Source organism: Echeneis naucrates, chromosome 3 (assembly GCF_900963305.1).
Source record: "Echeneis naucrates chromosome 3, fEcheNa1.1, whole genome shotgun sequence".
Lineage (NCBI taxonomy): Eukaryota > Metazoa > Chordata > Actinopteri > Carangiformes > Echeneidae > Echeneis > Echeneis naucrates.
Genome location: NC_042513.1, coordinates 9,502,008 through 9,520,384, shown reverse-complemented (window position 1 = coordinate 9,520,384; position 18,377 = coordinate 9,502,008). Strand labels below are relative to the sequence as shown.

At 40.3% G+C, this 18,377-nt stretch overlaps 1 protein-coding gene across 3 annotated transcripts in view; it reads right to left on the bottom strand.

Annotated features, from left to right (window-relative positions):
* epha6 (eph receptor A6) overlaps positions 1–18,377 on the bottom strand; it is a 45,023-nt gene that overhangs the window by 12,868 nt on the left and 13,778 nt on the right. For all 3 annotated transcript variants that reach the window (XM_029497539.1, XM_029497540.1, XM_029497541.1), the window contains exons 3-8: positions 16,022–16,150; positions 15,529–15,678; positions 15,280–15,441; positions 14,943–15,171; positions 6,279–6,434; positions 5,281–5,631 (exon numbers count right to left, since the gene is read on the bottom strand). In XM_029497539.1, the coding sequence (XP_029353399.1) occupies positions 5,281–5,631; positions 6,279–6,434; positions 14,943–15,171; positions 15,280–15,441; positions 15,529–15,678; positions 16,022–16,150 (1,177 nt within the window). The remainder of the gene's footprint in view (positions 1–5,280; positions 5,632–6,278; positions 6,435–14,942; positions 15,172–15,279; positions 15,442–15,528; positions 15,679–16,021; positions 16,151–18,377) is intronic.

Below are 18,377 nucleotides of genomic sequence, written 5' to 3'. Positions count from 1 at the left end.
GAATGAATTTGTAACGAGTAAGGAATTTGTGTGTATCCCTCAATAGCCTATCCTGAATTTTCATGTTCAAATAAGCAACGACTGTAATTTGTAGTTGGCTTCAGTGCAACCAAGCAGATAAATATGTATAACCCACTTAAGACCCAAAGAGTTTCTGTGAGAACTGCATTACTAGAGGGGGATTTCTGGCCCCACCCACCGTATATTGTGCTCTGCCTCAATCACTGTGTGTGCGTGCCTCTGTGCTTCCATTTCTGTGAGAACCAACTCAAGTTTTAAGATTTCTCTCAAGGTAAACACCTTTTGTTGCAAGAAGCTTTTTCAGGCTCAGGAAAAATCAATCTGCTATATAGATGCCTACTGCTGTGGATGAGTGGCTCAAAGAGAACAATTATGGTCATTACAGTTTCATCACAATTCACACAGCTGAGGATAAATGAGAATATATACACTCTAGTTTCTTTTATTGGCAAAATGTAAAAATAGGTTAACCCCCAAATTTATGTGCTCAAACCAGATATAAAGAAAGGATGAAGTGGAAAGAAGAGAGACAGAGAGGGGAGTGAGCAGGGAGAGCTGTAAAGAAGTCTCATGAGGTTGCATCTCCCCAGCATCTGAGCATATAAATAGAAGCCAGCCTTATTCCCAGAGCAAGGGAGATTAAAACAGAAGAGAATCCACCGGGGGAATGGGGGAAAGAGCAAAGTATAACAGAAAATCGCCTGAATCAGGGCACCAAAAAACGCTGGGAAATGCTCACACGTGGAGTTAGCATGTGACATAGTTGCCATGGAAAAATAGTGTAAAAACAGTAAGAATGGTGTTATCTTTTGTGTAAAGGTAGCAGATAAAGGGGAAAAACACGTGTGTGTGTGTGTGTGTGTGTGTGTGTGGGAGACAGAAAAATCCCAGCTCACACTGGGTGAGGGCTTCACCCTGGACAGGTCAGCAGTCCATCACAGAGCCAACACACAGAGACAGACAGAGACCAACAACCACTCACACTCAACAGACAATTTAGAGTCACCAATTAACCAAAACATGATGTCTCCACACGGGCCCGGGGAGAACATTCAAACTCCGCACAGAAAGGCCCCAGGCCTTGTTGTGGGGCAACAGTGCTAACTACTATGCTGCTGGCTGTCCACTAAGTATTTATCTGATTTTAAAAAGAAACATAATGTATGTAGTGCATCTCCTCTGCTCTGTTCTGCTGTAATAGAGATGCACTTTGATGCGCTGCAGGAAATATATTCAGGTTTCACCATTTAAATGAGCAGCTATTGGATTTCAATTGTCTCTGCAACGGCGCAATATATCATTAAATCTCACATTTTATGAACGATTTCATTGGATTAAACATGTAATTGACTTGATTTTTTTTTTTTTTTTTTTTTTTCCCTTCAGTCTGTACCACTGACAAACCTTCAAGGGTTCAATATACAATATGTTCAGTCAGGGCTATACACAGCCGTACGTTGTACATTTATCACAGAGGGAATCTATCTTTGTAGTTGGCTCTCTGTTCCTGTAGAAGCACACTTTTCCATCTGCGTGGCATCAACCTTACACGATTTTACACTGATTTCTCTTTGGCTCTGCACACAGCACTGCAGTGAACTCTGTGGGAGGAATATGCAGTGGGAATTGCTCTACTGAGCAATAACTACAGTGTATTTGGGGCAGAGTGCAGCTCACTGTTCCTAAACGCAGACATCATCCCGCTCACTCACTCTGCTTTGCAAAGCTGCCTTGAGAGGTTTGAGGGTTTTGGCCGACCTTAACTGGTATCATGTTTCACAAAGTGAAAGTGAGTGTGGAGGAGTGAACACACAGGCACTGAAAATCATCAGATATGTTCTCAGTGACTAAACAGATACTGCTCACCACTTAGAGTGGCAAAGAAGAACAATGGCATTGAACACTGTTCTCTTCCAAAAAACAAAAACATGTAGCATCAGGCTTTACTGAGCATTATCAAAGTTAGACAAACAAACAGGCAACAGTGAAGAAACAATTATTAGTAATTTCGATTAATGTGTTTAGCATAATTAAAAATATAATGATGCATTAATATGCGATTTATTAACAGCTAACTTTCCAACAGAAAATAAATATTCCCTTGCCTCACAAAAAATCCAGTTAATATCTAATTATGCTTTTGATGGGCTATTATTCCATCACTGACAAAATATTGCAGTCAATTACATGAATCAGCTCGCAGCATCTGCATTAATGGGCAGATAGCCCCTCCACCCTGAATCCACTAACACACATCTACAATACCGGGCCTCTCAAGGCAATGAATATCAAACTTCATTTGTGTTGAAGTACTAACAGTCATGTGACTGAATGTAAACATATATCCTTGTGTATGACGGCATGGTGGAATAGTGGTTAGCGCTTTTTCCCTACAACAAAAAGGTTGCAGGTGCGGCTCCTGAGCCTGGGTTAGGGACAGTTTCCACTTTCTGTGTGGCATTTGTATGTTTCCCCCCCGTGCCTGCGTGGGTTCGGAAACGCCTGAGCAGTGGAAGATGAATGAATGAATCCTTGTGCATGTTATCATACATTTGCACACCAATGCCTCATGTTACCTTAACAGGAGTTATTTTTAGTGCGATTAATACTTCAGTCTTAAAAACTATCATAACTAGCCCTGGAAAAATGTGAAACCAGTAAGAATGTTGTGGTGTTATGTGGTGTTATCTCTTGTGTAAATAGCAGATAGAGGAAAAAAACGTGTGTGGGAAACAGAAAAAAAAAAGAGAAAGCATAAAGCATAGCTGGGCTATAACTAATCATCTGCAAGGCCGTAGCTGGTACATGGATGAAGCAAATGTGTGTGTAAATGTCATGTGTATATTAATTTGTTTTGCTTGCTTATTTGCATGCATGTCAGGCTACATGGGCATACAATACGTCTACTGAGGAAAGGCAGTTTGACAAGTTAATCCACTCTAAACATCCTTAGGGAAGCATCCCCAATGGCTATTTCTCTTCTACAGATTATTTTATTATTTTCCGATTTCCTCCCATCTGTATAAATGCCTTTGCTAGAGAGATGGGTGACATATAAAGCTGCTCTCCATGGGATGATGACAGCCTGTCAGCATACCATTTAATGTCAAGAAATCATATTTTGTAGCCACTATTCTATTGTCTGCTAAAGGAGATTTAATCCTAAAATATGAGCACTATGTTGGTGTTATAATAACTGAGATCATGTTATACTCACAGCCAACTGTACAATGATTGATGGCTATTGATGATAAAATAATATGATGATGGTTTATGAACGAAACTTTGTGTTCATATCAAACACACTTGACTGTTTGTTTGATGACCTGCTGTCACTTAAGCCATCACCTCCACCATTAATGCTGCTTTGTTCTCATTTATAATCTTACTGCAGGTCTCTTAAGTGCAGTGCTCCAGACACTGACTTGTTTTTTCTTTTTCTTTGTTTGTTTAACCTGAGTGTGGCTCAGATTTTAACAAATCTTGTTTTTTTTTTTTGGTAATCTTTTCAGTTAATTATCTGGTTGATTTTGGTCCAAAACAGAGGTCACAGACTCCAGGCCAGGTATCTTTCTTTAGAAGACTTTTTTTTCCTGCCATCTGTTGTACAAGTAGTTGGACAAACTGGCCAAGTCCAACATTGCTTTCAGACATAATAGTGTATGTAAAATATATGAATGTTCTGGATATACTGCACTTATAAGCATCTCCAAACTCTTTCCGTATTTATTTCTTATTGGTTTCTCGTGTGCTAGAATACAAATGGTGCACCGTGAATGGGAGTTTCATTAGAATTTCACATCACTGCTGACTTGCTGTGTATGCTGAAAATGGAGAAAATGTGGACATCCATCGCAGCATAATTTATGAATCTTCTCTTTGCTTCCTTCAGCTTAACCTTCTCCATCAATTATTCCATCAACATTCCTGCCCTTAAAATATTAGGGTCAAGTTTCAGTCCCTGAACTATAGATCTCTTATTTTCTGTAATGCATGCCCAAGACCATGCTGCCTTAAGGACACCTAGTGGTAGTTCACCTCAGGTCAGCCGGGGTCTCTTAATTAGGACTTGGTTCAGGTCACAGTTGCTCTTTCAGCTATCCAAGGGTCAGAAATGTGCTTTGCACAATGGACACTTAAAGCTGAATGGAGAAACAGTGACTGTGGGGGGGAAAAAAAAACAGGGTGCACAGTAAGAAGGAAGGCAAATCCATCTACAGAATAAAAAAAATCCCTCCAGGACTGCAGCATAGCTATCTTATATCTCCCCCAAGCTGCAATGAAAACATATCTCTGGCTGCATGTTGACCCTCAACAATCTGTCCTGAAAAAGGGAAAGAAATGAATTCATTCATTCATTAACTTTGAATGTTCTCTCAACTATTATTTAGGAGGACTAGTCCAACAGCCACTGTACATCAAGGTTCTCCAATTGCACCCCTAAAGTCTCATGCTATTAATCAAATACAAAGGAAAGTCGCGCAATCATAATGAACATTTGACTTAATTTGATGCCTCCTTGTATCTACCGCAGAAATACTTGCAGCAACAGAAACAGGGGACACTTTGTCAATGTTCATGTAAGCTGGATAGTCTAGATATTTTTGCTATCTACAAAACTAGTTTTCATCAGTTTGGCTTGGTTCCCTGCCAATACATGGACAGAATGGTCCACTGGGAACATTCCCACTATTCCAGGTGGTGACTTTTCCCATGCCAGCAGAATCGAAATGGTGAATATATTGCCACATGTCAGAACTATTTCAGCAAAATGTTTTGAAAATTGATTTATGTAAGAAAAATTCATGCCTGGAGCTATACCATTTAAAATTGTGAAAGCATATATGTTTTAAAAATTTCAGTCATTGGAAGGTCAGAAAATGGTGCTCTTTATAACACCCATCTGACTTGAACCTTCTTTAATAACGTAAGATGGAAAGATCCCCAGATTTGAGAAGGTGGAACCAGCAAATGTTTTGTCACGTATATGACTTATAAATAATGATAATGGAGAACAATTTGCAATTAATTTTGTTAATGACAAATTAATCCCATCCAACTGTTTTTATACTAATGAAATGAATAATTTATTATAAATCTTATCCAAGTGAAGAAATGACAAGGATATCGTTACTTTTCTGTGTGAAGTACATCCACTCATCATACTTGCTGCATTTGGATGTGAATGCGGTACAGAAAACACAGAAACAAGCACAATTAGAAAAGTTGCTCTGAACTGAAAAGATTTCTGCCACTCACCAGCTTGGTGCGTATTGACAGTGACGTTTGCCAGCGAGCGTACGGCCACACCCAGCCCAGTCACGCCATTCACAGCCTCCACGTGGAACGTGTAGTTGGCGTGCATTGCGAAATCAAGTATTGCCACAGAGGTACCAGTCAGACCAAGGGGCCTCGGGATGAACCGCAGGTCTGGTCCGCATGGCTCACACTGAGCCAGGCCACCGTCGCCCTCGTTTCCGTCACAGCGCTGGCACAGGATGTTGTAAGTGATGTCCTTCCTGCCTCCTGTGTCAATTGGAGACATCCACTGCAAGAAGAGAGCCGTGTCATTGATCAACGAGACCAGGTTCCTGGGGGGAGAGGGAGGCCCTGGGGAGAGAGAGAAAGGATTTAGACCAGTACTAAAAACAAACAAAAGTTTTTCATGCTTATTTAAATAGTGTTTTATATACTGCAAGTATACCACATGTAAAGATCTGATTATAGTCCAACTGAATAGTAAAATAAAACAAAATTTTTATTATGTTTGACATATGAGCCAGGATTACGTATGACATCTCAGATGATTTGCCTCTGACAGTTTTCTTAAAGTTTACAAAAAATCAGAAGTAAGCGGCAAATCCGCCTAGATAGATAGATCTGTCGGGGAAAATGTAGTGAGCACATGGTCGCTTTAGCAGCCAGTTAGCGTGACTTGAATTTGAAGTATGTCTCTTCAGTTTGTAGGTACAGTAGGCGTGTGGGTGTTTGGCTCCCAACACGTCTTGCACGATTTCATTCCAACAGCTTGTGTCAGTTTCTTGGATAAAATTGTGGTAGTTCGTTTTTTTTTTTTGTTTTTTTTTCCCTCCCCCAATTTTTACCTTTGAATATCTGCACGTAGGTGTGTGGGTTGTAAGCTCTCACGGTTTCCTAAGTGTTTCATTCAAGCATGCCACTGGTCAGTTTCATGGATACAGTTTCATGTCAGAAATTTTGCAAAAAATAAATAAATAAATAAAAATACAAATGCTAACTTGTACAAGCCATAGTGGAGGGGTCTTTGATAGCCCTGTAGAAGCCTTTATCGCAGTGACAGATTGTGGCAGCCTGGTCATGGCTGGAGCTGTGCGGAGGACACTTGGAGCACTTAGTGTTCCCAGCATATGCCTTGAAGAAGCCGGGCCTACAAGCTGGAGACAGAAAGATGCAGAGTTATTGGGGGGGGGGGCATTTATACAAGGTTAATGGTCCTGGAGCTGCTGCGTTTGCACAGCTCATATTTCCATCAGCATTTAAGGCAGAGCTTCAGCTGCTCCTCTGCTCACCTGTGATCTGACCTTATTTCCTGAGATACTATGGATCGCAGTTACCTGTTCAGTAGCTCACTAAGCTGCATATTTATGGTCTTGCTGTCTGAGAGCACACATCCATAATGCATATTTTCTCCACAGTGAATGGTGAACTCACTGTTTTGTAATGAAAACACATTAGCAGCTGCTCTCAGACCAGCTACACCTTGGTAAAGCAGTTGACAGGCACACGCTTACAGACTCCCACAGCTATGCAATAGGTGTCATATCAACTCACAACACTAACAATGTGTGGGAAGTAACTTCCAGTTCTTGGTTAACATATTAGCCATGGTGCATAATAACTACTTGATAACAAGTAAATTAGTCAAATTTTAGCTCTTGTGTTACTTAAGCTGCATGGAAGAGTCCACAAAAATCTGAACAAAGATGATATAATGGTTTAATGAGTCCCCTGAAAACACAATGGACTGGAGCTGATCATCACCAGCTCACACAGCCCAGCCAAAACGCAAAGTCCTCACTCTGCTGCCAGCGCATGCTTTTCACATTTTTCGGACATGGAAAGTGTCTTCTGGCTAAGCCTTAACAATGCTTAAACTATGGTGTGGCACAAGTTGAAACGCTGAGCTGCTGGTGATGATGAAGATTAAGCAGATGAGGAAATTATTCCTCCTGTAGGATGCAGCAAAATACATGTGTTTAAGTCTTTAAAACTTTTTAAGAGATATAGGATAAAGATAAAAATAAAATAAATAAATGGGTGCCATGTAAAATTTTAAGTTATGGAAATGACCAGAGCTCATTTGTTTTGCAATTGGCAGGTTTAATGGAGTTCATACTCCCTTAAATACAAACTGTGCAAAGTTTGTATTGATTTTCAGGTGGGGAAAGTTACAAATGAATATACAAATAATACATTATGAAATGTAATCACACCCCGCTTTAAATTCAAAACCTCCACCGAAATACATAGTCCATTTTGCCAACCTAAGTATTTTTCACCATTCTGGGATTCCCTGGTTCACTTTCCTCGATAATTATTTCCACCAGTTCTCTCCCATTTTTATCTTCACATTTCTTTTCTTTTTTTTTTTTTTCATCAATTCAAGCAACTCTCCTGTCCTTATCACTCCAGTTTTCTCTTACTGTTCAGCACTGCCACAATTTTCAACTTTTCTTGATTTTGTTTATCTTTCTCCCAATAATTTCCTGTTCATATGGCTCCTCCTGCTTTCCTCTCCTTAGCGCCTTCCCTTAAGGCTTATCAGATGATGGCAAGACCATTGCAAATTGCCTCCTTCTCCCCAGAGTTATCTTAGCAGAGAAAAAATAAAGCAGCAATAGTGCAGTTATTTAATATTCTGGGAATCCCGGGGTTATTTCATTGCAGGGTGAATTGTATGAGAATATATAATGGGGGTGGTGTAATAATTTCAAAATGAGGGAAAAGAGAATACAGATTATAAGATGGACAAGGCAATAATAAAGACACACATTAGCGAAACTTCATGGCAGAAAGGAAATTAATTAATCAATCAATTAATTAATCTATTTATTTATTTATTTTAAATGTTTTCCCATAATTACTAAAACTAGGAGTGGAAGATGTAATGATGTTGCGCAATTATTTATTTTTCTTTGTCTCTCTCATTGTCAGCTACAGCCTACATTTTTAGTATTTGGGTATCTAATGACAAAACATTACCGCTCTAATCCATCTGTTGTTACTGTATGAGGGTGAGTTTGTTTTAAACAGCGGGGAGTTTCCTACTGTGTCACACGTATAATGTCCAGCTGCTACCTACATCCACAACTACAAACGAGGACTCCCTCTGAAGGATCATTATTTTTAAATGTATTACCAATTTAAATGACTCAGTAAAAATTTGTGAAATTGATCACAATCTGTATATTCGTGAAATAATGGATATTCTGATTAAATAAGCTGTTGACACACAAGCCAGTTATTTTATCATCAAAATTATGACCAATTTATTTTTGATAGAGTAACTAATCCATTCACTGAGTAATAAGTCAGTGAACTGGATGATTTGTTTGTTCGTTTTTAGTACATTTCTATTTTAGCTATAGCTAGACATCCTTGATGGCAGCACGGTGGCGTAGTGGTTAATGCTGTCGCCCCACAATAAGAAGGTCCCGGCCTGGGTCCTCTCTGTGCAGAGTTTGCATGTTCTTCCCGTGCCAGCGTGAGTATCCTCCCACCGTCCAAAGACATCATGTTTGGGTTAACTGGCGGCTCTAAACTGTCCGTAGGTCTGAGTGTGAGTGGTTGTTGGTCTCTGTCTGTCTGTGTGTTGGCCCTGTGATGGACTGGCGACCTGTCCGGGGTTTACACCGCCCCTCGCCCAGTGTGAGCTGGGATTGGCTCCAGAAGCCCCGCGACCTGGAAACGGATAAAGCGGTTGAAGATGGATGAATGAATGAATGAATGAATGAATGAATGAATGAATGAATAGACATCCTTGAAATGCAGGGGTAGTGCATGTTATTGAAGAAGAGAATGTGCATGAGAAATGACATGCAGGGTAAAGTGAACATCAAATATCGAAAGAAGGAAAGAAATTCAAGTAAAAACAATCCACATAAACAGGTAGAGTCGACTACGAAGACATGTAAAAGGGCTGAGACGAAAGATAAACACACAGACACAAAGTATTGCCAAAATAACATCGCTAGTTAGTTCCTAAGGAGAAGAGTAATTTGTCACCGTGTTTCCAATTTTTGCGGCACCTCATTCACTTGGATATTACTTTTCTCCTATGCTGAGCGGCTACCAGAGGCAACCAACACCCACATTCATTTCAATTTCCACCTGCTCCCTGCTCTCTGTTATGAGCTGCGCAGATCACCACCAAAAAAGCAATTACAACACTCATACCACTTTTTCCATCACAAAAATGGTTTGAAAACATCAACACATACGCGCACACATGCACACAGACTGATAATGACATCTGATTTGTTCACTATCACCTGCTTTTTTCATGGAAGACTTTGTTACTCAGAAAAGGAACAACACTGGTACTGTCTTGCACACAAAATAAACCACAACCCTGCAGATAGAGTAAGGTTCACCTCTCAATAACTGTAGCGGCTGCTTTTCATGAACCATTATTCTGCTTATTTACTTATTATCAGTGAATACATCAAATCATAATCATTTGAGTTGTAAAATTTCAGAAAGTAGAATTGCATAGTAAAATTAATTGTATTTTTTGGAATCCACTTACATGTTAGTAGTCACCACAAAATATGCTACTGAATCATAGCATTTAATTATATTGAAAATCCAATTCCTAACAACCGGTTTTCATCAAGGCTGGCTCTGATCAGCAGTGATTTAAAAGCGGATATTTCAACTTGCGTTCGCCCCTTTCTCCTGCTGTAAGATCGTTCAAAGCATAAACAGCGTAAATACACTTGTCACCTGTTGTACCATAACACAAGGCACACCGCGGATAAACCGCACTCAGTTGCTGTCTGAGCCCTGAAATCATTTCAAAACACTCAATCATTGATCAAAGCACATCAAACGGATGCTGTGACACTGACTGGAATAGCAAGGTGGTGATGAGATGCCTGTGTGTGTTCTGTAAGTGCCTGTGATGATATCTCTCCTTGTACTTTAATATGAATGACGTTGGAACAGAAACTCCACTTGTGGTGGAAAAGGAGTCAATAGGCTTTTATGAGTGGGCTTACCAATACTTTTCGTCAATTATTGGTGGAAAGAGGATATAAAAGGAAACTCTTATTATATGAACCTGTTTTTTGGCACCACAACAAACTTTGAGCAACACTTTGGGATATCATTGCAAGTGAATATGGCAAATGTTTAAGCACAGCTGCGTTTTTACAAGTCGGCCAGATATGTAGCTACATTAGCATTTTTGCACAGCTGATGAATCTAAGTACGAAATAAAATCGCTCTGCTGGTCTTTTTTTGTCTCAACCAACTCAAATTAATGCTCCAGTGTGTAGTTGTTAACTTGGCTGTTTGGTGTCACACAGGCAGTTGTTAAGAGCATTTTGCTGCAAATAGCTTCCTGCCTGCTGAAAACATCCAGAGTAGGGCTATAATTCTGTATAAATTTATCACTACAAGTGATCTCTTGTAAATGGTAATGAGATTCATAAAAAAAAAAAAACTGATGAGATCAACTTAAATCTTGGCCTCAGGTCGAATTTAAGATTTGAGTTTCACTTGAAATTACTCACAGGAACTTGGTCCAAAGAGGCACATCACCTGCACATTTCCAGGAATGTAACGACATGCCAGCTAGATTTTGAGTTGTTTGGGTGGGCTGAGTTGGAAATTTTCTCTTGGCTTTACGTTGTCAGAAACAGATGGAGACAGAGATTATGTTTACCTTGGTCTCTCGGCTTTGATATGCAGATGGGAAGTTCACACAGAATGAATGATGCTCTGGTCTGGCAGAGCTGCATTAAAAGCAGGAGCAAAACACAGTCCTTAATGGACACAAGAGGGCACAGAGAGTCAGATGCAGCTCAGACAACGTATCGATTTCCTCATTACCTCTTCCACTTTACCCGAATTTGAAGTAACATGCCTGCACCTTCCTTGCTTGACCATTCCTACATCCTGAGACAGCAGAGGTAATCTGTGACAGATGTTGCTGATTTCTGGAAAACTCTGGCATTGATTGGCATTGGGAGGAAAAGAGGAAAGGAAAAAGGCTGACTTCACTTTAGGGTGACTCTCAAAATGCATGTCTGCGTTTTTGATCCATTCGTTCCATTTGTTCGTTTTTCCCTACAGTAAGAAGAAAATTTGAGTTGTGGTGTTGCCAGTTTTATGGGTGGTGTAAGCAGCAAAAGCTGTCATACATGAGGCTTTACTGAAACAAAACAATTTGAATATAGATGTTTTCTTTTTTTTTTTTAGCAATTGAAACCAATCACTTCACCTACTGGTGGGGTTTTTGGGTCTTGTCTGTGTCTGTTCTGGCTCAAATGAAATTCAAAAAGACATTTCTGTCAGTTTCCCCCATAATTCGCTGCCTCTTGGATATGATGCTGTGACGAAAGGATGCGGAACAAATAGCATTATCGCTATGATGTTGCCTTATCTAGGTCATGATATAACCATCCTATCTATGAGTAATCCTCTTGTGGCTGACACTGTATAAAAGGAATAGAATAATAAGGCACTTGATTGAGATGTCAGAAGAGTCTGGCAGAATGCTATCGGGGTGGAAAGCCGTGTTTGATAAGCCCTGATGTATTTGTTTAGGCAGCTGGTAGGGAAAGAAGGACGTGTTAACGTGTTAGTGCAGATGTCTGATTATATTTTGTAGTGTCGGGGTTTTCCCTATTCTCTCTCTCTCTCGCTCTCTCTCTCTCTCCCCCTCCCTCTTTTGCTCTTTCCCCATGCTGCCTCTCAGACAGCTTTGATCACAGCACCCTTTGAAGCAGTGTTCCAAAATGAAAACGAGGAGAAAGCAGAAGTCATCGCAAGTTCATGCCTAAACTTCCTGCAACTACTTGCAAAGTGCACATCTTCATCACAGCGTCGGTTCTGCTAGACCTATGGAAATTATTGATGAGAAGAAAAAAAAAATTGGTCATAACTAATGAAAATCATTCATTATTCATTAGAAGGCCATAAGGTGTTTTTGCGATTGATCACTTCTCTGGCCCTACTGAGCTTAGAGATGCCAAGGTCCACAGCAGAGCATCCGCCATAGATAAAACCTCACATGTCAAAACACAAGAGTCGAACTGACCAATGTAGTTTCCTTTTACTCAAGATGCTACAGCAGTATTCCAGAGAGGGATGAATCTTGCCAGAACAGCCATTTTGGAAAGAATGCTTGTTTTCTCTCAGACTTACCTTCAGATGATAAAATCGATATTATTTACACGTCTGTACTTCCAGTGGAGACATAGCCCGGAGAATTGATACTGGACACAAGAGTAAACTGCTTGTCTAGCCTTGTCAAAAATAAAAGTATAATGTATGGATTAGAAGAGCTTTCAAACTTTTATTTTAGAGTAGATAAAACAACACAGCAGTATAGTGGTTAGTGCTGTTGCCACACAATGAGAAGGTCGCTGGTTCGGTTCCCTGGCTTGAGGCCTTTCTGTCCAGAGTTTGCATGTTCTCCACGTGCCTGTGTTGGTTTCCTCCCACTCTCCAAAAACGTCATGTTTGGGTTAACTGGTGACTTAATTGTGTGAGTGGTTGTTGGTCTCTGTCTGTCTCTGTGTGTTGGCCCTGTGATGGACTGGTGACCTGTCCAGGGTGACCCCTGACCTCACCCAGAGTGAGCTGGGATTGGCTCCAGGCCCCTTGTGCAACCCGGAAATGGAAAAGCGTTGAAGATGAATGAATGAAATAAATTTCTCTTTTTTTTTTTTTATTTGTTTTGATAGTTTGTTCAAGAAAAATGCCATGTAGGCAGGAAATCCCATTGACTGCTGTCAATTATCATTAATTACATATATTGTTGCTCCACCGTTCTTTTATTCTTTGAACTTACCAGCGTTTAAGTATTTTCCTTTAGTGGTTAGTGTTACATATGTTCATGCACGTTCATTAAATCAGGAGTAGAAGGTTACAGTTTATTTTACTATTCTTATTTAGATGTTTTATTTCTACCACATTATTATATTCTGTGACACATGCAGAAATTATAAATTGAGGTCACTTTAATTTAACGGTTAAAAAAAAACAAAAAAAAAACACTAACATCTGGTAGTGCTGCAAAAAAAAGAGCCAGACTTGCTAAAGTCCGTATTACCTTTACACAGTAATGGAGACAAATACCTTGACTTGGTTAGACATTCTTGTCTTTTTGTTTAATCTGTTTATCAACTTCTAGATTGATTCTCAATACTATATCACTATATCAAGTTGGTCGCTGCTGTATGAATTACTGACCTACTCTTTGTACTGGCCAGCAAGATCCCCTTGATGCTGTTGCAGGTACAATGGAGAGAAGCAACTGTTAGCTGAAGGGAATCGATAGGGATTTTAGATTTACGACATGTATTAGGGACACCACGAGAGCTCTGCTTCTGAGCTGCCGTCTCATCAGTAATCTCTCCTGACTGCTGCGCTGTTTAACTATGTCTTTGAGATGATTGAGAGCGAGAAAGAGAAAAGATAAATAAAAAGCAGATAGAAGCAAAGAAGATAAAAAGGAAAATTACACCCGAGGAGCAAAATAAGGAGATATTACAGCCTGTGCTACATATCAGCTGTGCTAATGATTGTTGGAGTTCTTGCTGTAATAACCTGAGTATCCGTATCACCACATGAATTCCACCCCGACCAGCTGAGACTAGTGCAAAATGTAATAAGTAACACGAGGTACGCTTTAATTGTAACTGCAGCATGCCAAAATTTAGCTCCTGTCTTAATTACAAGAACCAATCTGAGCCTAGGTCAAACAGAGAGAAGGCTGGAGGAGTTTTAAAAGAGACTTGGAGTGAGCTAAACTATCTATGAAACTAACAAATGAAGGCAATTAGCCTGCTAGCCTGCAGTCTGTCTGCACAGTCTATTTGTGCAACCAGGTCAATGACTATCTGGAACAGCTCAACAGTTACTTCTTTTTTTTTTCAATCTGTTCTGCTCACAATGGACCACATCTAGGCAATGCTGATTGTACAAATTAGAGAGGAGGTATACCCAAAAAAAATAAACAAAAAAAAAAAAAAGATTTGAAAGCCTTTATGTTAATGTTAAGTGGTTGAATATCTGCCCCAGGAAGGCATTTATCAAGGTAAGATCAGACATTAATGGCTCAAATCCAGATGTTACAAGAAATTACTTTCAATTATATTTTAGCTACATGACTGACACAGAGAGGCCTTCATGAAAGCAACAGTAATGATTTTATATCTGGAATCTCATCAAACGACACACTATTTATATTCACACTGTTTCGGGTTGCACGGCAGAAAAGGCTGGCAAAGAGAGACAGTGACAGGAAGATGGAGGGGGCAGTTTAGTGAAGAGTGAACAAAGTGGACAAGAGAGAAGAAAAGATGACAAGGGGAGATGGAGCTGAAAAAATGAAGAGAGATGTGGATGGAAAGGATCAGACAAGGATGCAGAATCTCTAGAAGTGGGTGGGTGGGGGGGGATAACAGCTCTGTAACTTCTGCCAACAACTGCGGAGGCCTTAGAGATTTGTTAATGCGATGCAATGCTTTCTCTCCTCTTCTCCTCTCCTCCCCTCTCCTATTTTCTACCCATTGCTATCCATTTGTTTCCCTCTGTATCTGCAGCTTTAGTAAACTTGAGTATGCTGTTAGTGCAGCATACGAGCGTACAGTGTTTGTGCAAAACACAAACACAGCCCCTCACAAAAAATAACAAAAACAACCTCTTACCCCGGCAGTAGCCATCCATCTCCTCATGACCAATGCTACAGACACAGCGGCCCAGCGGCACCAGCCAGTCTCCGTCAGCGCCACAGTACAATTTGGGTGTGTCCCTCTCCTCTGCATTCTCCACACACGCACCTCTCACTTCCACCAGAGAAGAAGAGTCCATATGTGGCACTGTGTCGGGAAACACTGCCAGGTTCCTTAAGGTGGATGGGCAGCGTTTGTAGAAGACCTGAGGTGAAAGAGAAGGTTCAAATCTTGGTCTTGCGGATTAAATGAAACAGACAACTTCACGGCTGTAGTTCATGCGAACATAATCCGCACCACCCTGCTCACTGACCTTGACAGACACAAGAGCAATACAAGCTCCCACATCCTGGAAGGCTAAGTAGAAACCCTTCTGTGTCAGTGGCCCCACTTCCCTGACCTCCGTGTTGAGGCGAAGCACACGATCTCCAAGATCTGTCTGTGTAAAACTCTCATCTGCCGCTATGGTGTCCACCTCAAAGCCAACAACAAATGCATTATTTTCTGTTCAATGCCACAGACTGACACCGTCAGGGCAACGGATACAGATCTGATTACCAACCTTGGCATAGTCAATAGGCCGAAATCGTACCCCTGCAGTGAGTGGCTCATCTGTCTGCAGATAAAAGAGGTTGAAGGTTTCCTTACAGGTGCCAGACACCCAAGGAATGGAGTTGCAGTCTCTCAGAGTGAACCGCAGCTCCACGTAAACCTGAGTCATAGAAGAGAAAAAGCATTCGGGTGATCACAAGCCAATTTCATATTACAAATACTAAATGATTAACACATTTTCAGACAGTCACATGAAGCCTTTCCATTCAAAAATGTATGTTTGATTACAAAAATCTATACTAAGATGGATTCAGAACAATCCATGATAATCTGATTTTGCTGCTGTGAACTACACAAATTCTCATTATCACCACGATGCCAATCATTTTGTCAATGAGACGACAAAGCTCTGCTCCAAGGCAACTTCATCTGATCCAAATCTCAGACAGACTTCTGAAATAGGACAATATGCGTCAGAGGAATTGTTGTGATGCAGTCCAGACCCTCTGTGCAGCTTGCCGCTGGATCCATCCAGACCGTAACCAGTTGTTCTGGTTTAGCTCCATCACATGGCAAACCTGGAAGGTGTGAATAGGTCTGTTCTGCTCATCCATCTCTGTGATAGCATCCCACTGTAAAAGTACAGAAAGTAGACATGGGTACATTTGTAAACAATGCAAGCTCTTCTGAATTTAAAGGCTTCACACCCATCAGATATCGACACTTTCGTTTACTATTAAATTCAATAAACATGTTTCTTTTATGCGATGTTGTGTATGCAGTATTAGAAAGTGCCCCACCTGCATGAATAGATAAAATTGTAGCAAACAGTAATTTGTGGCTTGTTGTGAGAGACAGTGATTGGCTAATATGCAATTACGTTGTGTATATATTCACTTCATTCAGATATTGATAATATTTGTATATAGTAGATTACAAATTAATAGTTAATATACTAATATAGTGCATGCACCCAATTAATGATCTGGATGTTCAAAAGAAGTTAAACCTGCATGTAATGAAACATCATTTCTATAGAAACATGCCATTTCAGAGACACTGTATTAGTTTCACCATTGTTTTCAAGCTGTTGCATCAGCCAGGCTTTCATTTGCCTGCTTCACTTTAACGGTGTGATGATCAGAACTTCAAAAGATGTAATGTTTCATGACAGAACTTTTCCTGTGGCATTGACTCAGCTGGGGGGGTTGCTGGCGGTGGGGGGAGGGGCTGAGATTGTGTCAGTCCCACAACTGGACATGTAATTGTATCTCAAGAGCACAACATTCATGTTAGCATTTCATATTAATTCTGTCCTGGAATGGCCGTGGTAGAGAAAAGGAGATAATATTTTTGAAAATATTTCGATATTTGCAAGTCATTTCTGCTATTCAGGAAATAAATTTCCTGGAGAACTTTTCAACTTTTGTCAAAAACAAATTACATTACATCTAAAATTTATTTAAAGTGGGAGTAGAACTTTTGGTTGAGATGTCATTAGCATAAATGTTTGCAAAAGAACTAACATTTAACACACATACTCACACAGATCTCGCTAGCGCAGCAGTGCTCAGCCGGGGGGCCAGGAACCCCTGCTGTGTTGGGGGATACGTTTTGGGGATTGTGGGAGTTTCAAAATAAATAATGAAAAAATTCATAAATATCTTTTCAGAATGATTTTTCCATTACATCCTGCATTCCAGTGTCATAATGTAGCCATTATAAAAACTGATTTGGGCCTAGAGTGTGTTTGAATATGGGAGGGAGTACTTATTTCCTCAAGCTGGAGTGGCAGACTGACCGTGACAGAACAGTAGCAGGGACTGAACGTTTGCTAACTATTGCAAAGCGTCTGAATATGGAGGCTTCTCAAAAAAAAAAAAAAGAGAGTCTGGCAGCTCTAGATAAAGACAAGGAAGAGATATGTGAAGGTGGTGCAACTGAAAGTTATGATACTCTGTCAAGTTCAGCTGAAAAGCATAAAGGTGCTGGCAGCTCCTTCAGATTTGGCCTCTGTCACAAGGTCAGAACACAAGGTTTGTGTATGTCTGGTAGCTGTCATGTGGAAGCATCAACCGCTCAGATAAACAACACACTGAAGTGTATGTTTGCAGCAGTGAATTGTTTAGACCTCCACTGCTTTGAAACTGGTGTTATGGGGGAGGGTTACTAAATATGCATATGTGACTGTGTGTACAGCAGTACAAACAGAGCACAGCACCAAAGGACGGTCACCACGGCACTGTGTTTCACGGTCAGTCATGGCGTCTCAATGTTGAAAAAAACTATCTGGGAGTGGCACCCTATTGCACCCATGGGGGGTTAATAGTCCAGAGATTTCACAAAAGTGTTACTCATAGTTATGCTATCTTATGTTCTGCATGTTAGCAAAGACAGTTTTGGAATGTGCTCGAGCAGAACCTGTAGAAAGATTTTAAACAGCAGAAACCAAAAAAGCAGTTGTTTTTTTTTTTTTTTTTTTTTTATAGTGCACATTTTTTAACACTCTCTCCTGGATGGTTTTCCAAGCAGAGCAGTGCAATTAGTTGTTTTCACCTCTGTTCCAGCTGCCAGAGCGTGAAATGAGTGTTAATGTTCAACTGCTGGTTTCATAAAGCTATTGAAAGAGGGGGAAGGGATTTCCAAGCTATTTGGCCAAAGAGGCCTAAGAGTATTTGTGTGTGCTCTCAGTTTATAGCCAATATAAAATGTAAACCTGCCATTGGAATACTCAAAGACTTGTTTTGGTTGTATTTTATTTTGTTTTTTTTTTGCAATATTATGTTACAATAATGCTTATGCTAATCCAGCCCTCTCCTCCAAGCAGGCCAGCTACACTTTACAGCCACGTCCCCATTC